Source organism: Macrosteles quadrilineatus, unplaced genomic scaffold, assembly GCF_028750875.1.
Source record: "Macrosteles quadrilineatus isolate MER2022 unplaced genomic scaffold, UCM_ALF_1.0 Scaffold_3__2_contigs__length_128488019, whole genome shotgun sequence".
NCBI lineage: Eukaryota > Metazoa > Arthropoda > Insecta > Hemiptera > Cicadellidae > Macrosteles > Macrosteles quadrilineatus.
The window spans coordinates 122611337-122637718 of NW_026542596.1; the positions used below are offsets into that span (position 1 = coordinate 122611337).

Consider the following 26382-nt stretch of genomic DNA (forward strand, 5'->3'; position numbering starts at 1 on the left):
CAGCCCACCTTCCCATACATGACAAGTATTTATCCTTATCCTCCACTGAACTGATTGTCAACCTGTCTGGAAACTCACATAACACAACCACAGTATTTGAGTAACACAGAATATTTGATTTTCCCTTGTTAGAAGACAGGGTACGGTAAGTACTTTTTCATTATTTTGTAGGCTAACTTCTAATAGCCTAATTACTAAGCTAAAAAAGATACCATTGAAATGAAAAAATTCCAAAGCACAAAAATAATTTTACACTTTAAAAAATGAAAAATGATTTCCAAGATGAGTTGGATAACTTTTCCAAATGAAACATAAAATATTTTTTTTACTCATTTTACATTTTTTAAATTGATAACACCATTGAATTTAGTGACTGATTTCACGTATTCAAAATTCACTTGTTATTGATTCCCTTTTGAAACATCACCAGCTACAGGGGAATAGGGAATACAAAGACTGTTTTCGTTATAAAAACCATGTATTAAAACATAATACTCTTCAATATTCATATGATACATCATAAGAGGGCTCCTAACAAATACATATAGTTGAATTTTACGTCCAAACATCAAAAATGTCCGAAGACAGCCTCTATAGTAAGGAAAGCCGGTAAGGGGACTCTACAAACCCTCCTCTCTTTACAAAATGTACATAAACATTACATCTAAAAATTGGTTTTTGCTTATTTACAGAGGATACATATTTATATTATACTCATATAAAACATATATAAAAGTGGTAAGATATGCTGAAAGCAGAGCACAAAACAGTTAGTTGATTTATATTCAATATCCACAAAAAATATTGTAAATTGATTTATCAGTTACATTTTGTATATATAAAAGAATATCAAATATTAAAAGGAGATCCTGTAGAACAGTTAAATAAGTTAATCATTTAAACAGCACAGATGCTACCTATTACTTTAACATTTACATGGGTGCAGCTTAGATAAAAAAGTCATACTGGTGATAGGCCTGTTTAATAATAGAAACTAGAATGTTTCTTTGGTTAATCACCACACAGAACATATTATTTGGCAGATAATTACAACGAATAGCAAATGAGAAACAGAGCATAAGTTTAAAAAGACTTAAAAAACTGAACAAGGGATTCCACCAAATCACAACAAAAGAAAAAAACAACAATTATACATTCATTTAATACATATTAGGCCATTCTGTTATCAAGAGAAAATAATGGGTAACTGTCCAACACAAAACCATATAACTGTTATTCTCATAATCTCATCAGGGTACAATTTATATAACAGGACTGATTATACAACTTGACACAATAACATAAATGATTAAATAAACATGCACTTCAATCCAAAACACAAAGTGGTACATTATGAAATAATCTCAAAAAATAAAATTGATAATATTTTGAAGCAATGTTACAACACTGGCATGCATAAATAATATTTATAAAACTTTTATAGGCCTATCTAATATAATTTACAATCAAATACACTGACTAAAAACTGTATAGTGATAATCTAATAGGCTACATTATGGATTACACAAACTCAATGCAAACCAAATTTAAAATTTTTACCTTTAGACTCAGTCTTTAGATAGATATTATTCCACAAGCAAGTATACAGTATGTAATTTGATCTCATTTAATACACAATAGTACAGTCTAAGACTTATAATCCCCTCTCATACGGATAAGATTACCAGCTTTAACCAAATTAGTTATGTTTTTTAATATTACAAAAACTGTACCTAAATAACAACTAATTGAAGAAAGTGATTTTTAAAAGGGTTAAAATAAAATATCACAGTTCACGGTTTAGAGCTATATAAAGTGGCATAATTTCACAACACAGTGTATTTAACCCATTCCATTCCCAATAAATAATTACTGTATTAACAAAGAATTGAGCAGGGAATTTAATTTAATACATTAAAAAGATAGGCAAGATCTGGTCATGGGAACAGGATGTTATAGGGTTTTGAAATTATATTATCATGGTTAACGCAGATTAACTTTTTAGATGTATGTAAAATGTCATTTAGGTTAAGTTATATTTACTTTTCAAAGATTACTGGTATGTTATTTATTACAGATTGTTAACTAAACATACCGGATCCGCAGCTGCTGTGGTTAGTCTAGAAACGTTAACTGGGAAATCAGCTGATTTAGCAAGTGGGAATGAGCTATTTTACATATTATATACAGGTACGGAAATCTGATCATTTCCATGCAGGGTAGAAATTAGTTATTTGTGTAACTAGTGTGCGAAGTGGCACTTTGCTGCACGTGAACGAAATGTTTACACACGAGTCACAGGCGAGCGTGGAAAGTTTCTTGAGTGCAGCAAAAGTACTTTGCACTCGCCTTACACATTTTATTTTTCCTACAGTTACTATAAAGCATAGAAATAATTAGTCTTTCCAACACTAAACAACATGTTATAGGTTAGGTTAAATCCAAGCGTTGAACAAAATGGGAAACACTGCAGACCAGCTGATCGTAATAGGCCTAGTAGTAACTTCAAGTGTTGCCAACTTATTTTTAAGCGTACATGTAGCGTGCCTTACAAAAGCACACGGTTTTGTGTTGTTTGGATGGAGTACTGGAGTGCAACAAAAAAAGATGTGTGTTAAAAGTAAGTAAATGCAGCAATTAGCTAATTTACGTACTATAATCAATGCAAGGAAGCCCGCTTTGTCAGGTAACTGTAGGAAAAGGTTATTAACTTGCGCTCAACAAACGTTCAAAAACATTATGATCTTCGTAAATTAATAATAACTTTGTTTCGAAACTAAAATGTTTGTTTTGTTGTTTATCTGTAACATTTTACAAGTAAGAATTAATTTAATATTTATATAACTTGACCTAGAATAATCAAATTTGGCAGAGGACTCCCCTATATGGTATATGGTATGGTGTAGATGTGAAATAAGACGGGGTTTTACAAAATTTGAAATTTAAGTGTGATTGAGGGGGGGGGGGTTAAAGCTATTTCTGGTGAAATTTGACTATGCAAGAGATAATAATTCGGTCTTGATAAGCTGAATCAATGCCTTCATTATTTTTAATAACATTAGTTTTAGATTTTGCTTTCTAAGATTCAGTGATGCTGACAAACTTTCTTTATAACGTTTTGATTGAGAACAGCTGATTTTTTAGTTGAATTTTTAACCACAGTCAGATTAAACAAGAGACAAAAAAGTTTATGAAAATGGACCTGATTGAGGTAGGAAATTCGCTCTTCATGTTGTAGATCTAAAAGCAGCAAAATTAATTTATTGAAAATTAGTAGTAGCGTACCTAAGGTCATATATTAGGTATTAGGTTATATTTGATAACCTAATAACTGTCTCAAACAAATAGAAACTTTAAAAAGTAAAAATACTACTGTGTTATTAATTTTGGCTCGGAATCAAATCCTATAAAAATGTGCAATCTGCGCAAGGGTCCCCTCTAACCATAAAAATGTATAATCACACCACACTAAGAGGGGTTAAACATGTTTGGGATTGAAATGGGTTAAAAAAAGCAATTTACAAACAGAAATATAACACAAGTAATATTTTTTTTAGCAATTTGTCCCAAAATACCTAGTTTTTACAAATCGGAAAATCTTTAATACTAGGCCAAATAATCTTTTTACCTTCTTCTCAAGGGTTAAAATTTTAATTGACTTCAAAATATACTCTAGTGTATGATATGGCATTTATAAAAAAATAACACACTACTGTAGAGTTTAAAACAAAACAAGGCTAACTAATATGTTATACCTTTGACTATTAAAACAACTAGACATTCTATCACTATGTTAAAGTTGTGGCCAGTTTTAATTTGAAATTGACCTAGTTGAATCGAACCACTAATGTGCATTACTGCAACACAATCAAGTCTAACTGAAAGGTAGAAACATTAGCGCATTCTGTGACTGGCTCATTGAACTATGTAAACGGCGTCAGCTGGTCCAGATGGAATATACTTCAGCATCTAAAAGTAAATGGATAACTAAAAAGGGAAAGCCTCGTAATATTTTATTCATAAATGATCTAACAGTTTCAAATAGAATTATATAAAAATACAAAATAAAATCTGAATCTTAAATTATAGTTAAATGCAAACAAAATTGAATTATTAGGCTACTTTTCACACAAACCAACATCAATATTGATGTGGTAAGATAACACATTTCTCTAGAAAAGCTGATATTGCTAAGTAAATAGGAAAAAAAGGAGTTGGAGACGGGATGTTTCCGTACGTGATCATTTCTTAGCCATGGGTATAATGACTGTGAACGGCATGGCATTTATGTTTTCCATACCGTTCTTTTAACTAAAAATCTTTTGTCTGAAAGTATGTTACCAAAACTAGGGGATAACCATGAATATGGCACCCGGCATAGAAACAAAATTGCTGTTGGTGCCCATAGATTGGAATTTTATATTTTATAACAAAAAACCGTCATGTGCTGGAAGAAAATTTTTGGAAGGGCTTCCAGAGTGGTTGAGGAAAATTGAGGATTGTAAAAAAATTTAAAACCCAGCTTAAAATATACTTAACACAAAAAGTACTGTATAATTTTGATGAACTGTACAGCTGATATTATGTTGTTAGTTTAAGTAGTTTAAGAATTTTGACGCCATTCAATGTACATACTTGTATGATTTATGAATAAAGTTATTTTCAATTCAATTGGCTTATATTTACTGTGTGAAATCTAATTAAAACCATTTATATATTTAATTTTAAGGATATGGAGACAACAAACTCATGAAGCACTATTGAAACACATAAAATCCTTAAGATACTAATTTTGATTTAATTATGCTAGTGCATTGTGGTGATAATTACGGTGAGGTCTGAGGACGTTCAATCAGAGATGCACCAATAGCCAATAGGTAGGTTCTTCAGTCGACCAGGCCTGAAAAATATATATTTATGTAAGAGACAAATATGGAATAAGTAACTGTAAACATAACAATCATGGAGACAAATCTACCTTGTTTATACAGAAGCAGAAATGATATTTTTTTTTAATTGTGTTGTGTACAACTTAAGATTAATCTGCTGTTAGATTAGAACATCATTTTTGAATTAGAACATCATTTTTGAAAGCTCAAAAATGATGTTCTAATCTAACATCATTACTAGGATCTAATTGTGATTTGCAACTAATCCAAGATTTCAAAATCTATATATATAAAATCCAATGTATGTTTGTTTGTTTGTCCTTTATGGAATCTGAAACCGCTCGACAGATTGTAATGAAAATATCAGGCATTATTAAGCATTATTCAAGGATGGTTTGTGTCAAGTTTGGTGCAGATCCGTCAAGAGGGCTCCTCTCCAGTGACTCTGGAGTTTCCCATGTTAACCTTATGAGTACTCTATATTTAAATGGAATTTAAGAATCTTAACAGCTGGTTCAACTAAACAATTTAATTCTGTGATGTTAAATAGCATTAAAAAGTTAATAGGTTTACCAACAGGGTGCAGCACTATTATTTTTGTAAATTTATGACAACAGCTAATTCGCAACCGAAAGGTGAGTGAGCGTAGCAAACGAACTTCAACCAGGACGTGATTGAGCCATGCGAATGAGCACATCTTGAAAATGAACGAGTATTTGACATAAAACCACTTTAGGACAGGACGTTGTCTGTCGGGCCAGCTAGTCTATAATATATATCAAATCCAATGTATGTTTGTTTGTTTGTTTGTCCTATATGGACTCCGAAACTGCTCGATAGATTGTAATGAAACTTCCAGGCATTATTAAGCATTATTCAATGATGGTTTGTGTGAAGTTTGGTGCAGATCCGTCAAAAGGGCTCCGCCCCAGTGGTTCTGGAGTTTCCCATGTTAACCTTATGAGTACTCATACTTAAATGGAATTAAAGAATCTTAACAGCTGGTTCAACTAAACAATTTGATTCTGTGATGTTCAATAGCATTACAAAGTTAATAGGTTTAACAACAGGGTGCAGCACTGTTATTCTTTTTAAATTTATGACAACAGCTAATTTGCAACCAAAAGGTGAGTGATCGTAGCGAACAAACTTCAACCTGGATGCGAGTTAGCGTAGCGAACGAACTTCAACCAGGACGTGATTGAGCCATACGAACGAGCTCATCTTGAAAATGAACGAGCATTTGACATCAGGCAAATGGAAATTCGCTAAGTCTGCAGGTTTGCTGCGGCGGGGGTATTTTATAAATATCCCAGTATATTGTAATTAGGCCTATTGATTGTCCAACTGCTCCGCCGAAAATCTTTTGATCTAAACAGCTATTTATGTAGGTCACAAAGGAAAAATATAATTTTCAAAAAAATCGCCAAAACGATTTTTATAAAAATGTAGTATGCTATAGCCCTTTGAATTCTGAACAAAAGGATACCACTCCCATCGCTGTAAAATTACGGTTCAAAAGTTATTGTAACTTATGTCATTTTCCCACAAAAGCTCATAAAAAGCGGAATAGCCTACGCCTATTTGATTTTTGAAAAAACTGGTTTTTTTTAAAATTAGTATGTTTTAGTCCTTATAATTCTAAACAAACTAGTGCAACAAAATAGTTTTATCATTGCTGTAAAAGTTACCATTCAAAAGTTATTGCAACCTTTCTGATTTCTCCTATAAAATAGGATAGTCCCACCACTAATCCATGATAAAGGTTGTTGACAAGCTAATGAGAAAAAGTATGTGTCGGATTGAGATTGCTGAAACTGTTTGTGTAGTTTTGTTACTGACTGACGCTAGCTGTTTCATTAGCCAGGACCATTATTATCATCTAGAACAGCTGGGCCGAGTTTCGAACCATCAAAAAGCTTTCGTCAGGATCGAACTGACGACTTTTTGATTACTAGGGGAGAACTACAACTACTACCCAGCTACAGCTGATTTCAACACAGGTTTGGACAAAATTTTAGCTGTTACTATTATTTGATTTTATATAAGGGAATTGCTATTAATAAAATTGTTATCATGGTAAGACCTATTACATGATGGTTCCTAATTTTGTGGTCCCTTCACAAGGCCCACTTAAATTTTTTTTACTCAAAAACAAGTTTTGTTTAGGTATATTATAAAATATATATAGGCTATTGGTCTATTGTTGCCGTATTACTCTAAATAGCATGTTAATTACATTAGGTTTACAATGCAGTTGCCTGCTTGCAATATTCAGCGGAGCTAGCATATTAATCCAATACTTTTCTAAAGTTAATGCTACATCTGTTTTTCGTAAATAAGATATGTGGGCCTACTTGCAGTATCCAATGTCAATGGCATATTTGGTTCTCATAAATGGAATGTCAATTTGCAGTATCTAAAGTCTTAAATGTTTCATCTGGTTCTCGTAAATTCTACTTGCAGTATCCAATGTCAATGATAAACCGTGTCCCAAAAACAAATGAACAATTTTAAATTGTTATATAATACGCCCAGGCATACGTTCAGGACCTAATCTATTTTGAAAGTTGATCATATGATAACTGAGCTCATAGAGATTTGTTCAATATCAATTGTAACTATCAGCTGATTCATTGATGTCGCTTGAAACTTGAAATTTAAAAACATTGCCCAGTCATTAAGCAGGCACATGAACGCACAAAAAGTAAAGAAGATGTAAAATATTGTAAAGAGCTTATAATTTTGTTTTTTTCATACACATTGTTTTGTATACTAATTTCTATATATTTTTAAGTTAGTTATATTGACATGAGTTACTTTGTAAAACAGTTCTTGTACTGAAAGACGCTCGTAAATAAAGGCATTTTTATTTACTTATTTATTTTATTTATAACATGATTTTCCAACAAGACAGTGCCCCACCGCCCTGGAAATTATTTGTAAGAGAATCACCCGACCACACATTCCCCTTTCGATGGATTGGACGTGACGGTCCAATACTCTGGCCCCCACGGTCCCCAGACCTAACACCCTGTGATTTTTTTGTCGGGGGTTTCATCAAGGACCATGATTATAAGACAGAAGTCTCCAAAGTTCGAGAATTGAGGCAAAGAATAAATGCAGCAGGCTGAATTGGACAGCAGTATTAACTATCTTTTTGCCAACAATGGCAACCATATTGAAAATCACTAACACAACATATGATATCAAACAAAACTTAGGAATATTTGTGTCAGTTAAAATGTAATTAGTTTATTGTGTGATTGTTAATAAACTTTTTATAAGTAAATTAAATTGTTCAGTTTCTTTGGGTACACGGTGTATATTTGTTTCACATAAACAGAATGCCTATTTGCAGTATCTAAAGCCAATGGTACGACTGGTTTACTTAAATGGAATATCTATTTACAGGTTCTAAAGTTAATGCTCAATTCTGGTTCACGTAAACAAATTGTTTACTTGTAGTATCTAAACTTAATCGTACATTTGGTTCACGTAAATGAATTGTCTACTTGAAGTATCCTAAATCAATGATAGGTGTACTTCTGGTTCACTATGTCTACAGTAGACTCCCTCTTATCCGGACTCCTCGGGACCTAAGCCAGTCCATAACCCTAATTAGGACCTAAGCCAGGATATTGGGTTTTCCAGTTAAACCGACGTCCCCTAAAAAACTCGATAAAACGCACTGTTTACTGTGATATTCGACTTAAATTTATGAGAGCATTGTATTTAGACACGTGATCAATGGTCTCAAATCTTTCCCATGAGAACAGTCGTTTTAGTACTGCCCACTTCCTGCCGATCTAGTCCAGTTAAACCAATGTGCTGATAAAAATTGTCCGGTTAAAGAGATGTCATTTCCGCCGAGTGTATTCCGGTTAAACCGATACAGTAGCCTATTCAATTCATTGATACGTCAGGTTCAAGTAAACAATTTTTTTTACTTGCAGCATAGATTAAACATACTCTCTAAGTAGATTTATCATCCTTATGGAACAGCTGAAGCCAACTTTATTGTTAGTTCTGTACGACGCAATGTAGAGGTCGTGTTTTGTTTACAATTTGTTCCTTGTTACTTATCAGTCATTTAAAACCTCGTTTAACCAAATAAAATTATCTAATGATTAATAACTAGTCTCCTAGTTATATAACCAAACAGTTAGTTAAAGCCAAAATCATGAAAATAACATGGAAATAAAATTCGCTGCGGCGGGGGTATTTATTTTTATCTCGTAAATAATGCCATGGCGACCAATTAACCCATAATAAATTTCTAAATGTTTAAATTCACGTAGGGAAAAGACCTGAGGTCTGATTTGTACAATGTTAGATTTATACCTTCCCATGGTTGGTTACTATAACCATAGACAAAAAGAAATAAATATAGACTGTCAGCTGTGCTGCGGCTAGCGTATATTCCGGCACCGACCGCTAGGGGTAATGTGTAGTTACGGCGCACACCGCTGCTGCATCAAGCGCTAGCGACTGTTTCCAGAACAACTTGGTAGTTGGGAGTAGTGCTGCCAACTTTGGAGGAATTCCCCGGAATTGGAGTTTACTGACTTATTTAATATTAAGCAATGAATTAATTAAAATGCCATCACTTATTGTATTTTTTTAAACATATATTTGTTATACTTTTGTAGTTTCATTACAATGATTCAATTTATTAATCAAAATTTTAATCCATAACTATAATCTTAATTCATAACTTTATTAATCCATAATTTTAGGAAGTTGTTTATTGGAAGGTTTTGTTTTATATTTGCAAGGTAAAATCTACCTGTCTACTACGGTGTCTAGTAGTCGGAAAACGGGAAAGTCAGGTACATTTGGTATTGAATTTCAAAATGGTCTTGAAAAGTTGGGATTTAGTCTTTATTTATTTAGTCTTTATTTAGTCTTTATAATTTGGACAAAATTCTGATAAAACAAAAAAAAAACAATACGAATCATGTTAGGTTTAAAAAGCACAGAGAGTGACGAAAACTTCTTTAAAGATCTTAAAATGTTGACAGCTTACAGTCTTTATGTCTTAGAAACAATAAAGTATGTCAAAGAACATGAAAGTGATATATTTTTTGAATCCAAACATCATTATGATACCCGAAATAAAATTATTTTTGGTAAACATAATCTGCATTTTTATAAAAACAAAACTAAATGTATGGGCACAAAATTTTTTACTCAGTTGCCAAATTTAATCAGAAATAAGCAAAATTACAATAAATTTAAAAACTTGCTGAAAGAATATCTTGTTAATAAAGCTCTCTATTCTTTTTCAGAGTTTCCTTAAGCGAGGGCTCCACTACTGGTTGCCTGGGTTTTGTATATAGTTTTAAATATATTGTATTTTAGCTATATAGCATGAAAGTATGTGATTTTTAGTTATATGTTAGACTCTATTCTGATGCTGCTATGTATTCATACGAATAAAGTTTATTTTGACTTTGATTTGATATCAAAGTCGGGAAATTTAATGATTTTACCGCGATTGCACTAGACAACGATCACGTTTCCGTGACGGCGCAAGACGATGATGATGTCTACACGACCGCGGGAGATGTTCTTAAACCGCGACCGTGCTAGACAACGTTTTTGTGACCGCGGGAAAAATGATCACGTCTTTTCTACGATCCCGCAAAACGATAATGTCTACACAGCCGCTAAAGATGTTCACGATTTTCCCGCAATCGTAGACGACGATGACGTTTCGGGACCACGGCATTCGATGATGATGTCTACACAGCCGCGGAGGATGTTCATGATTTTGACGCGATTGCAGAAGACAATAATAGCGATATAGTAAGCATTTCGTTTGCAAGAGTGGTAGTGCTGGTAACAGCTGGCGAGTAGTCGACGATGAAACCGAATAGAATACCGATAACCGATATCGAACGGCGATAACGCTCTAGCGGCAGAGCGCAAAACCTTTCTTTGACAGTCTATATTTACTCTATTGTCTATGCTATAACTGTGCTAAATTTCGTGCAGATCGCTCAGCCGTTCAGGAGTATTTTTAAACAAAAAGCAGGAGTGTAGTATAAGAGCTTTGCTTCACTCCTCTCAAAAACATTTTGTGTGAGTAATCCTTGATAAGTAGGCTACTGAACGCAGTACAGTAATTTGGGTGCAATTTGGGTTCTCATGTGATCTTATGGATCAAAATAAACTATTCACTGTAAATTTCTTATAGCATACATCCTTAAAAACATGGAACATTTGTATTCACTGTGTGTACTTTTAAAATCTGATCAAATATTTTTTTCTAATTGGTTTTACACTACCTACCTGTTATCAGTTTTAACTTTTATCTTTTTATTTTTAGCAACAGTAAACCAAAGTAATCTGCTTATTGATAAAAATTTAAAAGCTTCTCTTACTACAAACTTATTAAATGAATACAATTTTACAAAGCAAATAGAAATTGTGGTAACCTGAAGGTTTGCACCTTGGTTTTCTTTTCTTTTCATACAAAAACACATATAAGTTGTGTCACCATACCAGAGAGCACAGAATAGTAACATCTAGCACAAATCCATATTAACCATTTTCTGTGGGCTAATCGTGGCACTAACGAACGATAATGGTGACATCGTAATCCATCCCCACGTCCGCAGTCGTAGTAACATCACGATCACTTACACATTGTAAGGAATCGACCAACAACAAATGGGCTAGATAGTAGTCCCTTTAATGGACCCTTTACATTTTGCGGCAATAGGATATTGTACAATTTTGGTCGTGAAAATGTTGAAGACATTTTCCTTTATCACAATATTAGAGCATTTATTCATGCCCAATAACTATTCAAATCCACACACTAATATTGGGAATAGAAATTTCCAAAACGAGTTAAAAGCTAGTTTTGTATGTATATAGGCTACTGTACGTAAGCACTGCTCTTCTTGCTACTATTCTGGTGCACAGCAGACCGTTTCAGTAGTCCGGAGTTCTGATAAAAACATTTTTAATCTCTCTTTGCGACACCACCAAAATTGCTCCCACGACCCACCAGTGGGTAGCGACCTATCGTTTGGGAACCGCTGACTTATAGGCTACTCAAGCCTGCCTATGCTAACAGAATGATCAGAAGTTGGAGACTTGCTCATTGCAAGAATGGAATGGATTGGTGAACATTAATATATTCGTTAAAAGTGTGAATTATTTTTAAATATGAAGTTACTAAGAAAACCCTACAATTTACTCCTACAATTTGGCTATGTGTTAATCAACTTTCAATTTAAAAAATTCTCAAATTTCCCATTTAGTTTCTTTCTTCTATAGGCTAATGAAAACTGGAGACTGGAGAATAACGTGTACGCTTAGGTGGCCCCTTTTGTCTGGTGCCCTACGTGGCTATTTACGCTTAAACCGGCCCTGTTTAAGATTTTATCAAGTCCTTTGAAGGTTAGATTCAGTAGGCCTGGGGCTAAGTTTACATGCTAAAATTGACTTTTCTAATCGAAGCTAAAAAACACTCAATAAAATTACAAATCCACATAAAGCCCACTGTCCCTCCTCACCCGCCTAACTAAGAACTGATAAGTCTTCAATGGTCAACTTCCAATGCGGGACTGGACCGGATGGCTAGTTTTTAGAACATTGGCTCTTACGCTTTCACACTTGTGGGCTGGCTTCGCCCGGACAGAAATCAGTAGTTTTGACAGTCTGTCTATCAGTGGTTGATTTTGTAATACTCTTGTAAACTTAGTTACTTAGGCCTAGGGAAGTTTATTGTTTTGATATGAAGAAAACAGATTAATTTTTTACAAAAAATGTCATTAAACATGCCTAATTTTATTTCATATGAAAACATTTCGTTTAATGAGCACTTGAACTTTCTTCTAGGCTATATGGAAGGGAGGCTAATGAAGTGTTGTTTTAGCAGAAACCTTTACATATGCATAAATATACATACATCAAAATTTGAACTACATAATTAATTTTTTCTCCTATGGGGCCATAAAAAGATTGGTCCCAGATCTGTAGGCCTAGTTATTGTGCCACCTACGAATAAGCTTTCTTTCTATAGGGAAAAATAAGCTAAAACTATGAAAGCATACCATAGTTATGCTGTAGTATAGGACGCATGGCAAGAGGTGAATTTATAATTACAATAAGATCTTTAAAAATTATAGGCCTATTTATAAATAAATTAAGTAGAAGTCAACAAATTATACGATGTTTCACAGACTTGAGAAATTGTACCTACTAAAATAACACCGTAAACACTAAGTTGCCCAGCCAGTCTTTAATATGTCTATGTTCATGTGGAGAGGCTGGCTTAGTGGTAGAGCACGGAGCTTTGGTGCCCGAGATCCCGGGTTCAAATCCTGCCGCACCAATGGATTTAGTCTATCAGTCTATGTGATAATGCGCATCCCTCTAGGACTAGCCTGAAGCAACTTAATGTGTAATATTGTAAAAAGGTTAAAATACCTGTAACTCCCTCGTGATTCCTCTGCTCCAATACTGGACTACACACGTTTCAATGCATTATCATCATCAGGTTACATAACTTGAAGAAACTTAATCATTCTTGAATTGGTCACGTCAAAGTTCACAAAAATTACACAAAACATTAAAAACATATAAAAAGGAGAACAAAAACTGAAGGCCTCGATTAGGGTGCCGAGTTTCGACTAGTTCAGGAGCTTTATACATTTGGAACTTTTATATCTGAAATATTTATTTTGAAATATTACCTTTTTTTATCTGAAAATTCAACGGAGCTTTGATTATTGCAGATAAAAAACTTTATTTAAGTTAGACACACTAAAGAAAGTTTCAAAGGCTTTTTATGTGGATTTGAGACTAAAGGTGGAAAAATAAGATTAGGCATTAATTTAAGAAGGCAACGTTTATAAGAAACGTTAACTTAAATTGAACCATGTTGTTAATGTATGGTACGAATATATATGGTGTCAGAAGAAAATTTATTTACTCGGCTGTGGCAGAATTGAGCTTTGTTATTACACTCATTCGTTATTTACACGTCTCTGCTGCAGCTGCAATCCTTTCCCTGGCTGAAGAGGACAAAGTCCTGAAACAGCCTCAGTCCAGGAGGGTTTCAGCTCACTGGACTGGAACATCACGATGAACGAATGTATGGTACCGTACCTCCAGATTAGTAATTTTAATTCTTAATATTCTTTTAATTTTTGTTTTCTACCCACTAGGCCTAGTTAGTTTAGTTTTAGGTTAGTAAAAAACACTTGGAAGAATAAGAAATAGAAATTTGTTCATTATAGCCTAAATGTTAAGTTACCTAATCCAAACCGACAGCAAACACTTAGGCTAAATACAGTCCCGAATTCGCATAAAGCCTGGCCGATCTTTCTAACACGTGTTTTCTGTCATCAAACAGAATTTTGAAATAAAGTGCACATTTAAAGTGCAAATCTGCTAGGTGCAATTAGTTTTGTAGTGAGCTGATGCTCCTATTTTACTAGGCTATAATATCCTGTGTCCTTTTGCCGGCTCCCCTGTGGATGGAAACCAATGCGGACAAATTTGGCAAAGGAGTTACGACTCTGCTTTTGTCACAATGTTTCTACAGTGTCGAAGACTTTTTAAGATATCAGTACCGGTACGGTAGTTATTTATTCTTAACAAAGATTTTAGCTTTTGATTTTGTCTACAAGAACCTGTTGTTTTTATGGAAAATATTTGTTGACACAATCAAGCAGTAGGCTATGTACTGTTAAAAATAAAGCTACCGGTATTTGAGTTCATTGATTTATACATAGGCCTACCTAACTTATGATCCGTCTGTTCACTTTTTAAGTTTGGTTTCCTAAGTACATTGCTTCACTGGCGTGTATTTGTAACAATCGTTTACTTATTTGTATCATTTAGAAACAAGTGTTATTTGATGGGATTTTAAATACTGTAGGCCTAAGTAAGGCAAGGCCTATGGAAATTTTGTGTGAGCTTGAATTTCTAAATCTAATTCACAGTTACATAACTGTGTCCTGGTTTATCCTGTCCTGTTGTGGTTTATTCCTCGGAAACCGAGAACCAACACGTGGAAACAACTGTGTCGATACTGTTCTGATTGATCTACCATCTGAGTCGTACACAGTAAGTGTTGTGGACCCCCTTGTTGCCAACCACTGTGCTGTCCTAATGAATGTGTCCACTGAAATGGTAAGCCATCAACCTCAGACTCCTTCTTGGTATAAGGAATATATAGTTTTAAAAAGCGCAACATAAATGATGCTAGCCTGGCACTGTTCTCAGCAATGTTAAATCATGTAAACTGGAGAAACCTCAACTTCCCTGCTTTGTGCCCCGAGGAGGCTTTTACATTATTTTTCCAGACATTTATAAATAAGTTTGACATAGCCTTTCCAGTTGTGGAGAAAAGATACCAAAATGTCTAAGCCTAATAATCGTTCAAAACCCACAGACTGGTATACACATGAATTTAGCTGAATTAAAAAATCGTATCTGTTTTCTTTTTGATCTTTCTAAGACAGCTCCAAATGCCGAGCTAAAGGTTAAGTTTTATGACAAGTATCTAGCTGCTAAGAGGTTGTACAGGAAAGAGGTTACTGTTGCTAAGAAAATAGGTAGGTAATGAAAAACTAATATCTGCATCTCATAACCCTTGCAAGGCTGCTTGGGATCTGGTCAACTCCTCTAGGAAAGGTTGGAAGGATTCTCCTTTCTCCAGTAGCCTATATCTCCAGACGACTTTAACTCATTTTTCAAAGAGTCAGTCGATCACATAATTAAGGAAATACCCGATATGAATGTCAATCCAGCTGACATGGTAACAAATGCCAGTAGGCCTAATTCAAATTTTAATAACTGACAACCAACTACCACCCATAGCATTCTCAAGATAGTTAGCAGCTTTTCCAACTCAGTCAGCCAGGAGTTTCTACCATAATACTCAAATCTGTCATTACTACCCTAGTTGAACCTTTGACATTCTTAATCAACTACTGCCTGCAGAATGGGATTTTTACTGATGCGCTAAAGAGGGCTAAAACTGTGCCTGTCTTCAAAAAAGGGGAACGGGGAACACTCAAGTCCTTCCAGTGACAGGCCTATATCAGTCATCCTACTAGGGAAAATCTTTAAAACAGTAATAAAAAACCAATTGATGAACTTTTTAAAATCAAATTCCCTTTTTTCTCAGTCCCAACATGGTTTTCGCCCGTCTAAATCAACTGTGACAGCAGTGACTGAACTTGTCTCCAAGATTACTGCAGCTTTTGAGGAAAGGGAACATGTGCAGCTTCGCTTTGTGACCTTAGTAAGGCGTTTGACATCATAAGCCACAAAATCTTGCTGGATAAGCTAAAAGCATACGGTGTGGGAGGTATGGCCTTTCAATCGCTTGAAAGCTATCTCAGGAATCGACGTCAAACGGTCTCTGTTAACCTTCTGTCGGGCGCATTGATTTTCAAACACCAAAGGGCGCTCACGGAAGTTACCTCCGGGAGTACAAAAACTATACAATGATGAGTAAAAAACATTTTAATGGCAATAAAACTCTATGAAAAATATTTATCATGAGTTATTACACTAGCCTATTACTTAAGTTACCGTACCGGTATTACAAAGAAAATATTATAATAAAAAATAAAAATACGTAAGTGTTGTGGATAAAAATGATTTACTTTTTGTACTTATACAGTACTATCGTATATTAGAAAACAAATTTTAATATTCTATGGCATAAAAACACGTAAATGGTCTAATAAAAATAATAATTTTGTACAAGGACATTTCATTCAATTAAAGCTCTTAGACAAAAATTGCATCTCAGTGTATGGCATAAAAACACCAATGGTATTATGAAAAAGATTATTATTTCAAGGATAACTTACTTTATCCAAGCTTTTTAGAAAAAATTGCAATGGTGTTTGAAATAAAACACCTATTGTCTAATGCAAAAAAATCATTTGTTAGAAGGACTACTCATTTTGTCAAAGCTCTTTTTCTTGAAAAAAAAAAGTTTCCGAACTCACGCACCATTAGTTCTTTCTACTAAATGTTGTTCCTTGTCTTCCCTTTCAACACTAGCCAACAATCTCGCAATTAGTTCTTCTTCACACATTTGATAATATCGCTAATAAGGTCAAACACAAGGGCGCTCACGGAAGCTACTTCCAGTATAGTCCTCGCCACCCTAAGTTGAGGCAGCCAAAGGCAGCACGGCGTATATCTAGTGCGGCCTTTGGCTGCCTCAACTTAGGGTGGCGAGGACTATAGTGACGCGAACCCCCCCCCCCCCCCACAAGGTCGACTGACAACTGGGAAAGGGGTAAGAGAATATAAAACCGATTCCGCAAAAGAGGTTCGTGAGGAAAATCAGGCCACAGCCCTGCCGCACACATACTATGGTTTTTATAACGAAAAAAGTAGTGACCCGGAGGTAACTTCCGTGATGCGCCCGATGGAAGGTTAAAGGTGCCTTCTTAAGAGAACTGCATATTGAGCATGGCGTCCCACAAGGCTCTGTCCTAGGCCCTCTGCTTTTTGTCATCTACATCTATGACCTGAAAGTCGATGGGAAGTCCCTCCTCTACGCAGATGACACGACCTTGATATCCAGAAATTCTCGACTAGACCTGCTCCAAAGTGAGTTTGAGACTCTCATGGCGACTGCCAAGGATGCAGAATGAACTTCCTAGAAGCTGAATGGTTCTAAGACATAAAACCTAATCTGTACTCTAAAAAGAAACATAGTTCCCATCGAAGACTCACAGTGTGTCAAATTGTTAGGTTTCTGGATGGACAGCCAGCTCTCATGGGAAGACCATATATCCCACCTTAACAACAAGCTATCCAAAACATTTTTTCTGCTTCGCAAAATCAAGCTGGAGATATCTGAGCAGTATTTACTGACAGTGTATTATGGCCTATTCCATAGTCATCTGAACTACGGTTTGCAGTTGTGGGGTCATGCGCCTGGTTCTAGGAGATCCTTCAGACTCCAGAAGAAGGCACTCAGAATTGTAACATCTAGCACAGCTGACGCCCACTGTAGACCTCTTTTCATGCATCTGGGAGTTACGACATTGTTCAGCCACTGTCTTAAACAGTGTTGTACACATAAAGAAAAACTTAGGCCTAGATGATTTTAGCTTCAGGGGTGACATAGCTGCAATACTCGTAACCGGAGCCAAGTTGACCTTCCATCCCATCGGCTCAGTAAGACTGCAAATAGTTTCCCCACTCTGGCCATAAAGCTGTATAATAGTAGATCAGAGGCCAACCAGCTAAGGCCTCTTTTATGCATGGCGTTTTCCGTCGGGCGGAATCTATCAGAATCTATCGGGCTTTCCGTCGGTGAGTGTTTTAACATGGGTTCAAATGGGACCCTTTTATGCACAACGGAATCTCCGTCGCGTTTCAGCTTTCCGTCGGAGGCCGACGGAGGACTTGGACTCCGCTGAGTTTCGGCGTTTTGTTGGAGCGTGTCTTTACATAGGTTCAAATGGAACCCTTTTATGCAACTGCGTTTTCCGTCGGTCGGAATGTAGTGCTGCCAACCTACCCTACTCTCTGTCATCCACAGTATTGAAATCGCCTAATCATTGTAAATAGATGATCATTATTCATTTTAATAGATTAAAGAGTACAATAATAAAGAGATGTAAATGAGAAAAAATGTACTGGGCGAAAATTAAATTTTTGTTTAAATCCACGGAATAATACAGTCTTATTGTTTCGTAGGCATAATATGACTTTGGTATTCCCGGGACTGACATGGGGATTTTTGTAACAAAGGTATCACCCGGGATTGATATGGGAATTTTTGTACAAAAGGCCAGCCCTATGACTTTCATTCACCGGGTGTACAGCCCACAACTCCTACGCCGACATCTTTTTTTACGCACAAATAGGTTTAAACCAATAAACAAGAATCCATCTTGGGTCATTGTCACTGATGATGGCCAAATGAACAAAGTTGGCAGCACTGACAACCCCCACCGCGGGCATCATAAAAAAACAGCGGATTCCGCTCGGCGGAGAAACTGCATAAAAGGGACATCGATTCCGCCCGACCGAAAACGTCGTGCATAAAAGAGGCCTAAAGCGTTCGTGGCGCACATGTTTAGGGATTTGAAGACTAGGCCCCTTTACTCCATCAGGGAATTTTTCGAAACCCCTGACTCAGTTTGGACATCATGATCCACCGCCTTGTAGGCCTATATAGTGTATAGAGCCAAAGTTTTAATTTTTCATAATGCAATCTATCCAGCTATGGCTGGGCAATGATGAAGAACCGGTAAAGGTAAAGATATTAAGGTGATGATATGAACCTAGATAACTTAGCAATTTATATACGGTATTTCATGATGTTAGCCTCCCAATAACTGTCAGGTGATCCTTGGAGTAGTTAACACTAGGCCTACTGCAGTTTCAGCCCTCAGGGGGCTTTCTTCAGGTGTCAAAGTAAGTTTTCATTCATACTAATTCGTCACATTAAAATTACGAGAACACACTACGGACACAAACATGAACATAAAAACGAATACACACGTAAGAGTCACAAACATTTTTCATCTGTACTGGCATTGATGCGCGACGCATGCAAGGAGCTAGTCTAGACTGAACTTATCAAGGTTAAGCAGTCCTTTTTCCATCCCCTCCCATATCTTATGTTGATGATAGTGGAGCCGACCGTTCTGCCTACTTTAATGCTGATTCATATATAATGTTAGATTTGAACTCTGTTTGATCATTTAGTACGTTCTAGGGTTATTTTTTTACGGCCTTATATATTTCTAATCCTTCCATGGTTTCCATGAATTAAGTACCTTTATCAAGTATTAGGTATCAATTTGCCTGGTAAATGTTCTTTAAATCTGGTCAAAAAGAGAAGCCCAGAACATACTAGCCTAAATGGCACTAAAACTGCAACAACTTGTAAATGCAACTGAATGTTGTATAGGTTATTGTGAACTAATCAAATCTTATTTAGACATGTGAGGTACCGGTAACTTATGTAGGTTTGGTGTTATGTGGATTCGAGACTGTATTAAGTGTTTTGAAGTTAGGTTGGATTAGGAAGGTAAAGTTTTGGTTAAATAATTAATGAGTTTGATCACAAGTTAGATTAAATAGCTAGGTAGTCTAGGGTTGGTTTTTTAAGTCTGCCACTACATCATTTTCATAATGGGACATAACGGTTCCTAAGCTAAGCCACTTAGTGAAATGAAGAGAAGAACCAAACGAAATGAATTCCATCTTCATTTTTCATAACCCAGTCCAGATTAAATATGCCCGACCAAGAAGTGTTAAAATTACTTAATCTTAATTAAATTTTAATCAAATATTTTACTTAGGGAGCATACTTAGGCCTAAATTAACGCATTTACCTGTATAAATGTGGGTTATGAGGGCGATATTTACTTTAAAATGGCATAGCCTACAATCAATCAATACTGTAAGCTAATTGTGATTTGGGTTATCTATATAAAGCCCAAAAGTGCCCATGAACTTTTGAGAAAACTACAAGTCACACCCCCATAAACCATACTTAAAATGTTCGTCATGACGAGAAACCTTGTGCAAAACTATCCATTTTTTCATAAATTGCCCTTTAAGGTCATAATTGCTTGCCAAAGGGAATTTTCCACATATTTAATGTAAAAAATACCTCAGCTGTTCTTATTTGTATGCCATTCTTTCAATTTACTACCTTATTAAAATCTGGTGTGATTATTTGCATAGATAAAACGTACTCCCTTAGTAGATTACCTAACTCATCCTTATGGAACAGCTGAAGACAATTTTATTGTTAGTTCTGTACGGTACGGTTTATGTAGAGTTTGTGTTTTGTTTACAATTTGTTTCCTATTATTACAGTAGGTAAGCCTAATTTAAAACCTCGTTTAACCAAAGAATACGCTCTAATCATAAACAATAACTTGTCCCCTAGTTATACAACCAAACAGTAAAGGACAAATCAAGAAATCAACCCTAAAATAATCTAAACAAAATTTCGACACTAGCGCCCAGTGTCACCGTAGATGAACTAGACACGAAAAACGTGCTTCAAAATTTACAATGGGATGAGAAGTCTACTTGTGTTGGTTAGTCTATGTTATTTGAACGTTTGTAATGCTGCATTCCTCTTTGTTTATTTCAGCTTAACTTAACCAATCAATAGGCCTAGTTTTATTAATATACTTATGTAGTCAAACGAGTTGAAGCCCGTGGGTAACAGCTAGTTAAGTTAACCTTGATTTTAGTGTGTAAATTTGATGTGCAGATCAACGTTCCTAATAAAACATTAAAATAAAATTCAAATGATCGTACCTAGTTTAAATCCAGGCCTAAGTTTTTTTAGGAAAGTTTTGGCACCATTGTATTCAGGTAAAAATCTAGTTTATAGCCTAGGTTCCCTTGGTCACCTTAATACATATAATTATTACCAGGCCTAGGCCTACTTCTGTTCACAAAATAGCACTAAGATAGGCTACAAGATTCTTTATTTGGTTGATTGAACAGAAATTACTTAGGCTACTTCAAATGATTTAAATGAACATTAAATTTAAAATTAGCCTGACGTTTTTATTGGCCATTCAGTTACGGTATATAACAATAGGAAATGGCATATATGCTTTTACACGTTCGCTACCACAATTATATGGAATTTACGTTCGCATAGACCAGCGACGCAATTGTGCGTCGACTCGTTTCTCACAATAGACCACCGACGCATATTTGCGTCAGCTGGTCACATTGAAATAGACTAACGAGGCACAGTTGCGTCGGTGTTCAATGTTAATAATCAGCGTATTTCTTAGCAACGGTCTATTTGAAAGCCCTGATTTTATCGTATCGGTCTAGAGGGATATCTGCCGCAAATGTGCGTCGCTTGGTCTGTGAATAAGTTATGACGATTGGTTACGTCACACAACAGTTGGCAACATTGTTGTTTACATTGTGTATTCCGCGACATCACAGAACAGATGTAAACGTTAGGCCTATAACCTTTGCAGTTTTGGCTAGTGTTTAGTGGAGTTTCTTTATTTGTGTAAAAGCTTGAAACAACCAAATTTACAACGACGCTTACGTGCGTCGCCTGGTCTATTGAAACGAAAATGTAATCTTTTTAACTGGATTTTATTAAATAGACTGACCGACGCATACTGTACTCACTGCTTACTAACTACACTGTACTCACTCGGTACTGTACCTACTCGCTCGAGGAGCTGAGCAAAGAACCCCTAAAAGTTATAGGCCTATAAAAGCCCTTCCTTAAAAATGGGGAACATGTTTTATTTACCGCCACAGCCTGATTAAGTTTATTGTTTAAATGTATGTAAATAGAAGTGTTTATTCTTTTAAATGTGTATATAATAACGCAGTCTATCCGATATTGTCGGTCAACGACGCAGCACACAAGTATCAAGTAAGTAGGCCTAAGTATCAACTATCATACAGGCCTGTGCGGCGTTTTAAAATTTGCTCAAAACGATAAAAAAAAAAATATTTATTGCTTACTAATTCACTTAAGGTTAATATGAAGTCAATTAGTCCATTTAAACAATATTTCTCTTTTGGTCTGTCGGCAATGTTATTCCTATAGGCCTATCACTTGGTCTGTAAGCAACGTCATGACCATTCCTTTTGGTCTGTAGGAGTGACCGGACCGACGCAGATGTGCGTCGCTCGGTAGCGAACGTGTTAACTTAATCAATCAATAATTCAATTTTACAGTGTAAACATTGAAGTGCAGATTCAATGTTCCTATTAGGCTACAACATTGTAAAAATCTACTTAACTTAGTTGCTAATGATATATAAATTACTAGCCTATAGTAGGCCTACTCTTGATCACCCTCATCGCAATAAGTTAATTACCCAAATAGACCTACCGGTAAACCAACAATAAGTTAAACGTACGGTACCCAAGTCTGTTTTTTAAAAAAAACTCCTACAGGTAAATTTTATCTTGCCCTAAGTTAAGCTGGGTTTTTCGTAGGTGCGGGAGAAGAGCACGGAGAGCGATTAACATGGCATTCCGCTCCGCTTAGGCCCACTTAGGTACCTTATAGGAAAACAGTTAATAGGCCTAACATTAAATTACCAAAGACAAGAGGAGTCCGCTCTCCGCGCTCCGCTACCGCACCTAGGAAAACCCAGCTTTAACTTACTAACTTGCTTGACCTAAAACAGGGAGCGAAACATAACTTAAAACATTCACTCTTTTCAACCAAACAATTTAAGTTAGGCCTAAGGTTTGATACAAAAATCATAAATGGGGCAGGAACAACTAAATAGGCTACTTACACAAAGCAAGGGTGTTATCCAATAATCCAATCACTTTTTGCACATTTGATATCCAGGGATAAAGTAGGCCTTAACACTATTCGTATCGACACTTATTAAAGCACTGTACAACAACAATAACTCTTCTTCTCCTTTTCTGGACTAAAATTCATCTCTCTCACTATTTCCGCAAACATTTCATTCACATTTGTCCTGTTTTTGGCACTGGCTTCTACAAATGGGCACCCCCAACTTTGTGCTAAACTTTGTCCTTCTGGGGTTGGCACTTCTCTTTGATGTTCAAGATCCGTTTTGTTTGCTACCAACAAAATAGGTACTCTTTCCGAACCTTTAACTCGCGTTATTAGTTCCTTCATCGTTTTGATGTCTTGAAACGTCTGGTGGTTCGTTAGGCTGTAAACGACAACAAATCCTTGGCCATTTTTTATGTACAGATCTCGCATGCTTGCGAACTGCTCCGTACCAGCGGTATCAAGAATCTCTAATACACAAGGAGAATTATCCACCTCGATTTCTTTTCTGTAAAAATCCTCAATGGTAGGGTCATATTTTTCCATAAAACATCCAGAAACAAACTGAACAGTAAGCGCACTTTTACCAACTCCACCCGAGCCGAGAACGACAACTTTAAACTCACGCATTATTAATGTTGGCTGCAGTAAATGCACTAAACAAGATTATTCCACTAGTAAAATCCCCGTTCGGACAAACACTGAAATCTAAACATATTAACAGTCACGCAATTTTAAGTCCAAATAGAAACTTGCTCATCAATGATACATCGTCCACCATCTTTCAATTATCACGATTCTACGAGCCGAACGAACACTGACTGACAAGACAAGAAACAAGAAAACTGACTCATTGACTCATTGTCATTTGCTGTTGCTGACCAAGTTTTTTCTATCTAGGGACAGTCCGTAGGAACACGAACTCGGATATCAGATACTATATAAAATCACACAGTTGATTTATTTATTTCGATGACAATCGCCATTTTACAAAATTATACATGAGATAAGACATACAAAATACATGAGATACAAAATACACAAGAAAGCATGATATGGATGCGTGAGAAATTATGGTGGTGGTGGTGAACAGTGTGGGTGAGATTACAACAGTTACAACATGGTGAATAAGTTGATAACAATAACAACAAACAGTGTAAATAATTAACAACATATAACAATCAGTATAAATAAGTATACAAAATTAACACTATTGGCTAGTTCTGATTTTACTTACTTACTTACTCCCTCGACGTCGTTGACCAGCTCTTGCTGGATAGACTGAGTCGAAAATAAAAATACTAATAATATTTATATACATATTTACAAGTTTGTCGGTAGATTAGACGCAAATTTTATAAAACTCATCTAGGGAGTACAAGGGCCTTGCCAGTAGCCACTCCCTCAGTTCGTTTTTGAAAACTGAGGCCTCAAGGTTTTTAAAGTATAGTGGCAGTCGGTTGTACATACTAATTGCCAACATAGGAAAGCTGTCCTTTTTTTGTTTAGTCTGCAGAAAGGGATATCAAGGTTGGATTTTGACCTTGTATTGTGATCATGTTGGTCTTCTCTCAATGCAAGACTAGAGATGTTGGTCCTTACGTTCTTTAGGGTAATTAGACGGTACTGGCTGTATACTGTAAGGATATTGAGTTTACTAAAAAGAGGTCTGCAATGTTCGTGGTAGTCAGCGGACGAAATAAGTCTGACTACCTTCTTTTGTAACAAAAGTATATCCTTACATCCAGCTGCATGGCCCCAAACCTCCAACCCATAGCTGAGATGGCTGTGGAACAAAAAGCAAAGTAGACAGTCAGTAGGTATTGCTTTGTCAGCATAGGTTTGAGCTTCCTAAAGAGATGCAATGTCCTCGATAGCTGGTGCACACTTTCATGGTATGTTTTTCCCCAGTGAGACAGACGGTCAAATGACTATTGTCTTTCGTGCATAAAAAGAATACAATCTGTAAATTTGTAAACGATTCAGAAAAATAAAGCACTGTTATCTATCTATCTATCTATCTACATTTTAGAAACTTTGACTCTCATTTAAAAGAACCTACACCAATATCAATCTTCACCTACTCATTCATATACACTACGTAACAATTCACATCTTAAATTGCCATCTCATTCAACGTAATTCTTTAAGAGACACTTCCATTACAACGGCATTACACTTTTCAATCTACTTCCTCAAAAAAGTGCCTTCAATACTTCAAAAAATACCTTCAAAACCTTAAATAAATTATTATTGGAAAAATCTTACTATAGCATTGAAGAATTTTTTCTGGATAATTTTAAAGGGTAAGTTGTGCCATGGTTTAAGAAAGAGTCCTTATTATTTTTATTTTATTTATTTATTATTGTTATTAATATATTTTTTTTGCTGTAGTAGAATTATATACAGGACAAAGCCTATATATCCTGTCCTGATACAGACCAGACTGGTATTTCGTCATGTAGTTTGAGCTTAGTTGACAGAATTGACAGATATTTTTTTCTTTTTGTACAAATGAATGAAATGAAATGAAATGCTTTAGTTAGTTTACAGTATTACTATTACATTTTTAAAGTTTGAATAATTGTAATTAGTTATATCAAATATATCAGTGTAGTATTAGTTTAATTATTAATTCCATTGTTTAATTTGTTTGGTTTATTCCATTGTCTGTGCTTCAATAGTCAATCAGAAACCTCCAAATGACACTGTTGGCATTGTTGGCAAAATTGATCCTGAAAAACAAATCGTGTCCCTCAGTGTAGATATAAAGTCAATGCCCCCATGGCCCCCATGCTGAATTTTTATTTCAGGATTAGTGTTGCCTACAGTATTATTTTGAGGCTTCTGATTGGCTGAGGGAACATCATTACCGCAACGATACGACTTAATGCCAATCGGCATCGGTGGTGTAGTGTGGATAGAGTGCTGGGCTGATGAACCGAAGGTCCCGGGTTCAAATCCCATCCGTAGCATAAGTTTTTGTATTGGATTTTTTTAATTGTCAACAAGTTTGGTTGGTTTGGTTAGGTTATAAAGGTTTAATTTTATAATTAAAACATAATGAAATTGAATTTGACCCATTTATAGTTTTATTTTATGAACAGAAATATTTTTTCGGTTAACCTTCATTTGATGTTTTTCATTATTAGCAAGTCTGGTTAGTTTGGTTAGGTTATGATGGTTTAATTTTATAATTAAAAAATA

The 26382-nt window shown here is 35.5% G+C and overlaps 1 protein-coding gene across 1 annotated transcript; it reads right to left on the minus strand.

The window, feature by feature from the left end:
• Nucleotides 1-459: 459 nt before the first annotated feature.
• Nucleotides 460-23982, minus strand: LOC128989950 (ras-related protein Rap-2c-like). Its single transcript, XM_054412117.1, has 2 exons — nucleotides 23165-23982; nucleotides 460-4900 (listed from the first exon to the last, which is right to left on the minus strand). The coding sequence occupies exon 1, from the start codon at nucleotides 23803-23805 to the stop codon at nucleotides 23260-23262; it is 546 nt and encodes a 181-aa protein (XP_054268092.1). The 5' UTR covers nucleotides 23806-23982; the 3' UTR covers nucleotides 460-4900; nucleotides 23165-23259.
• Nucleotides 23983-26382: the final 2400 nt, after the last annotated feature.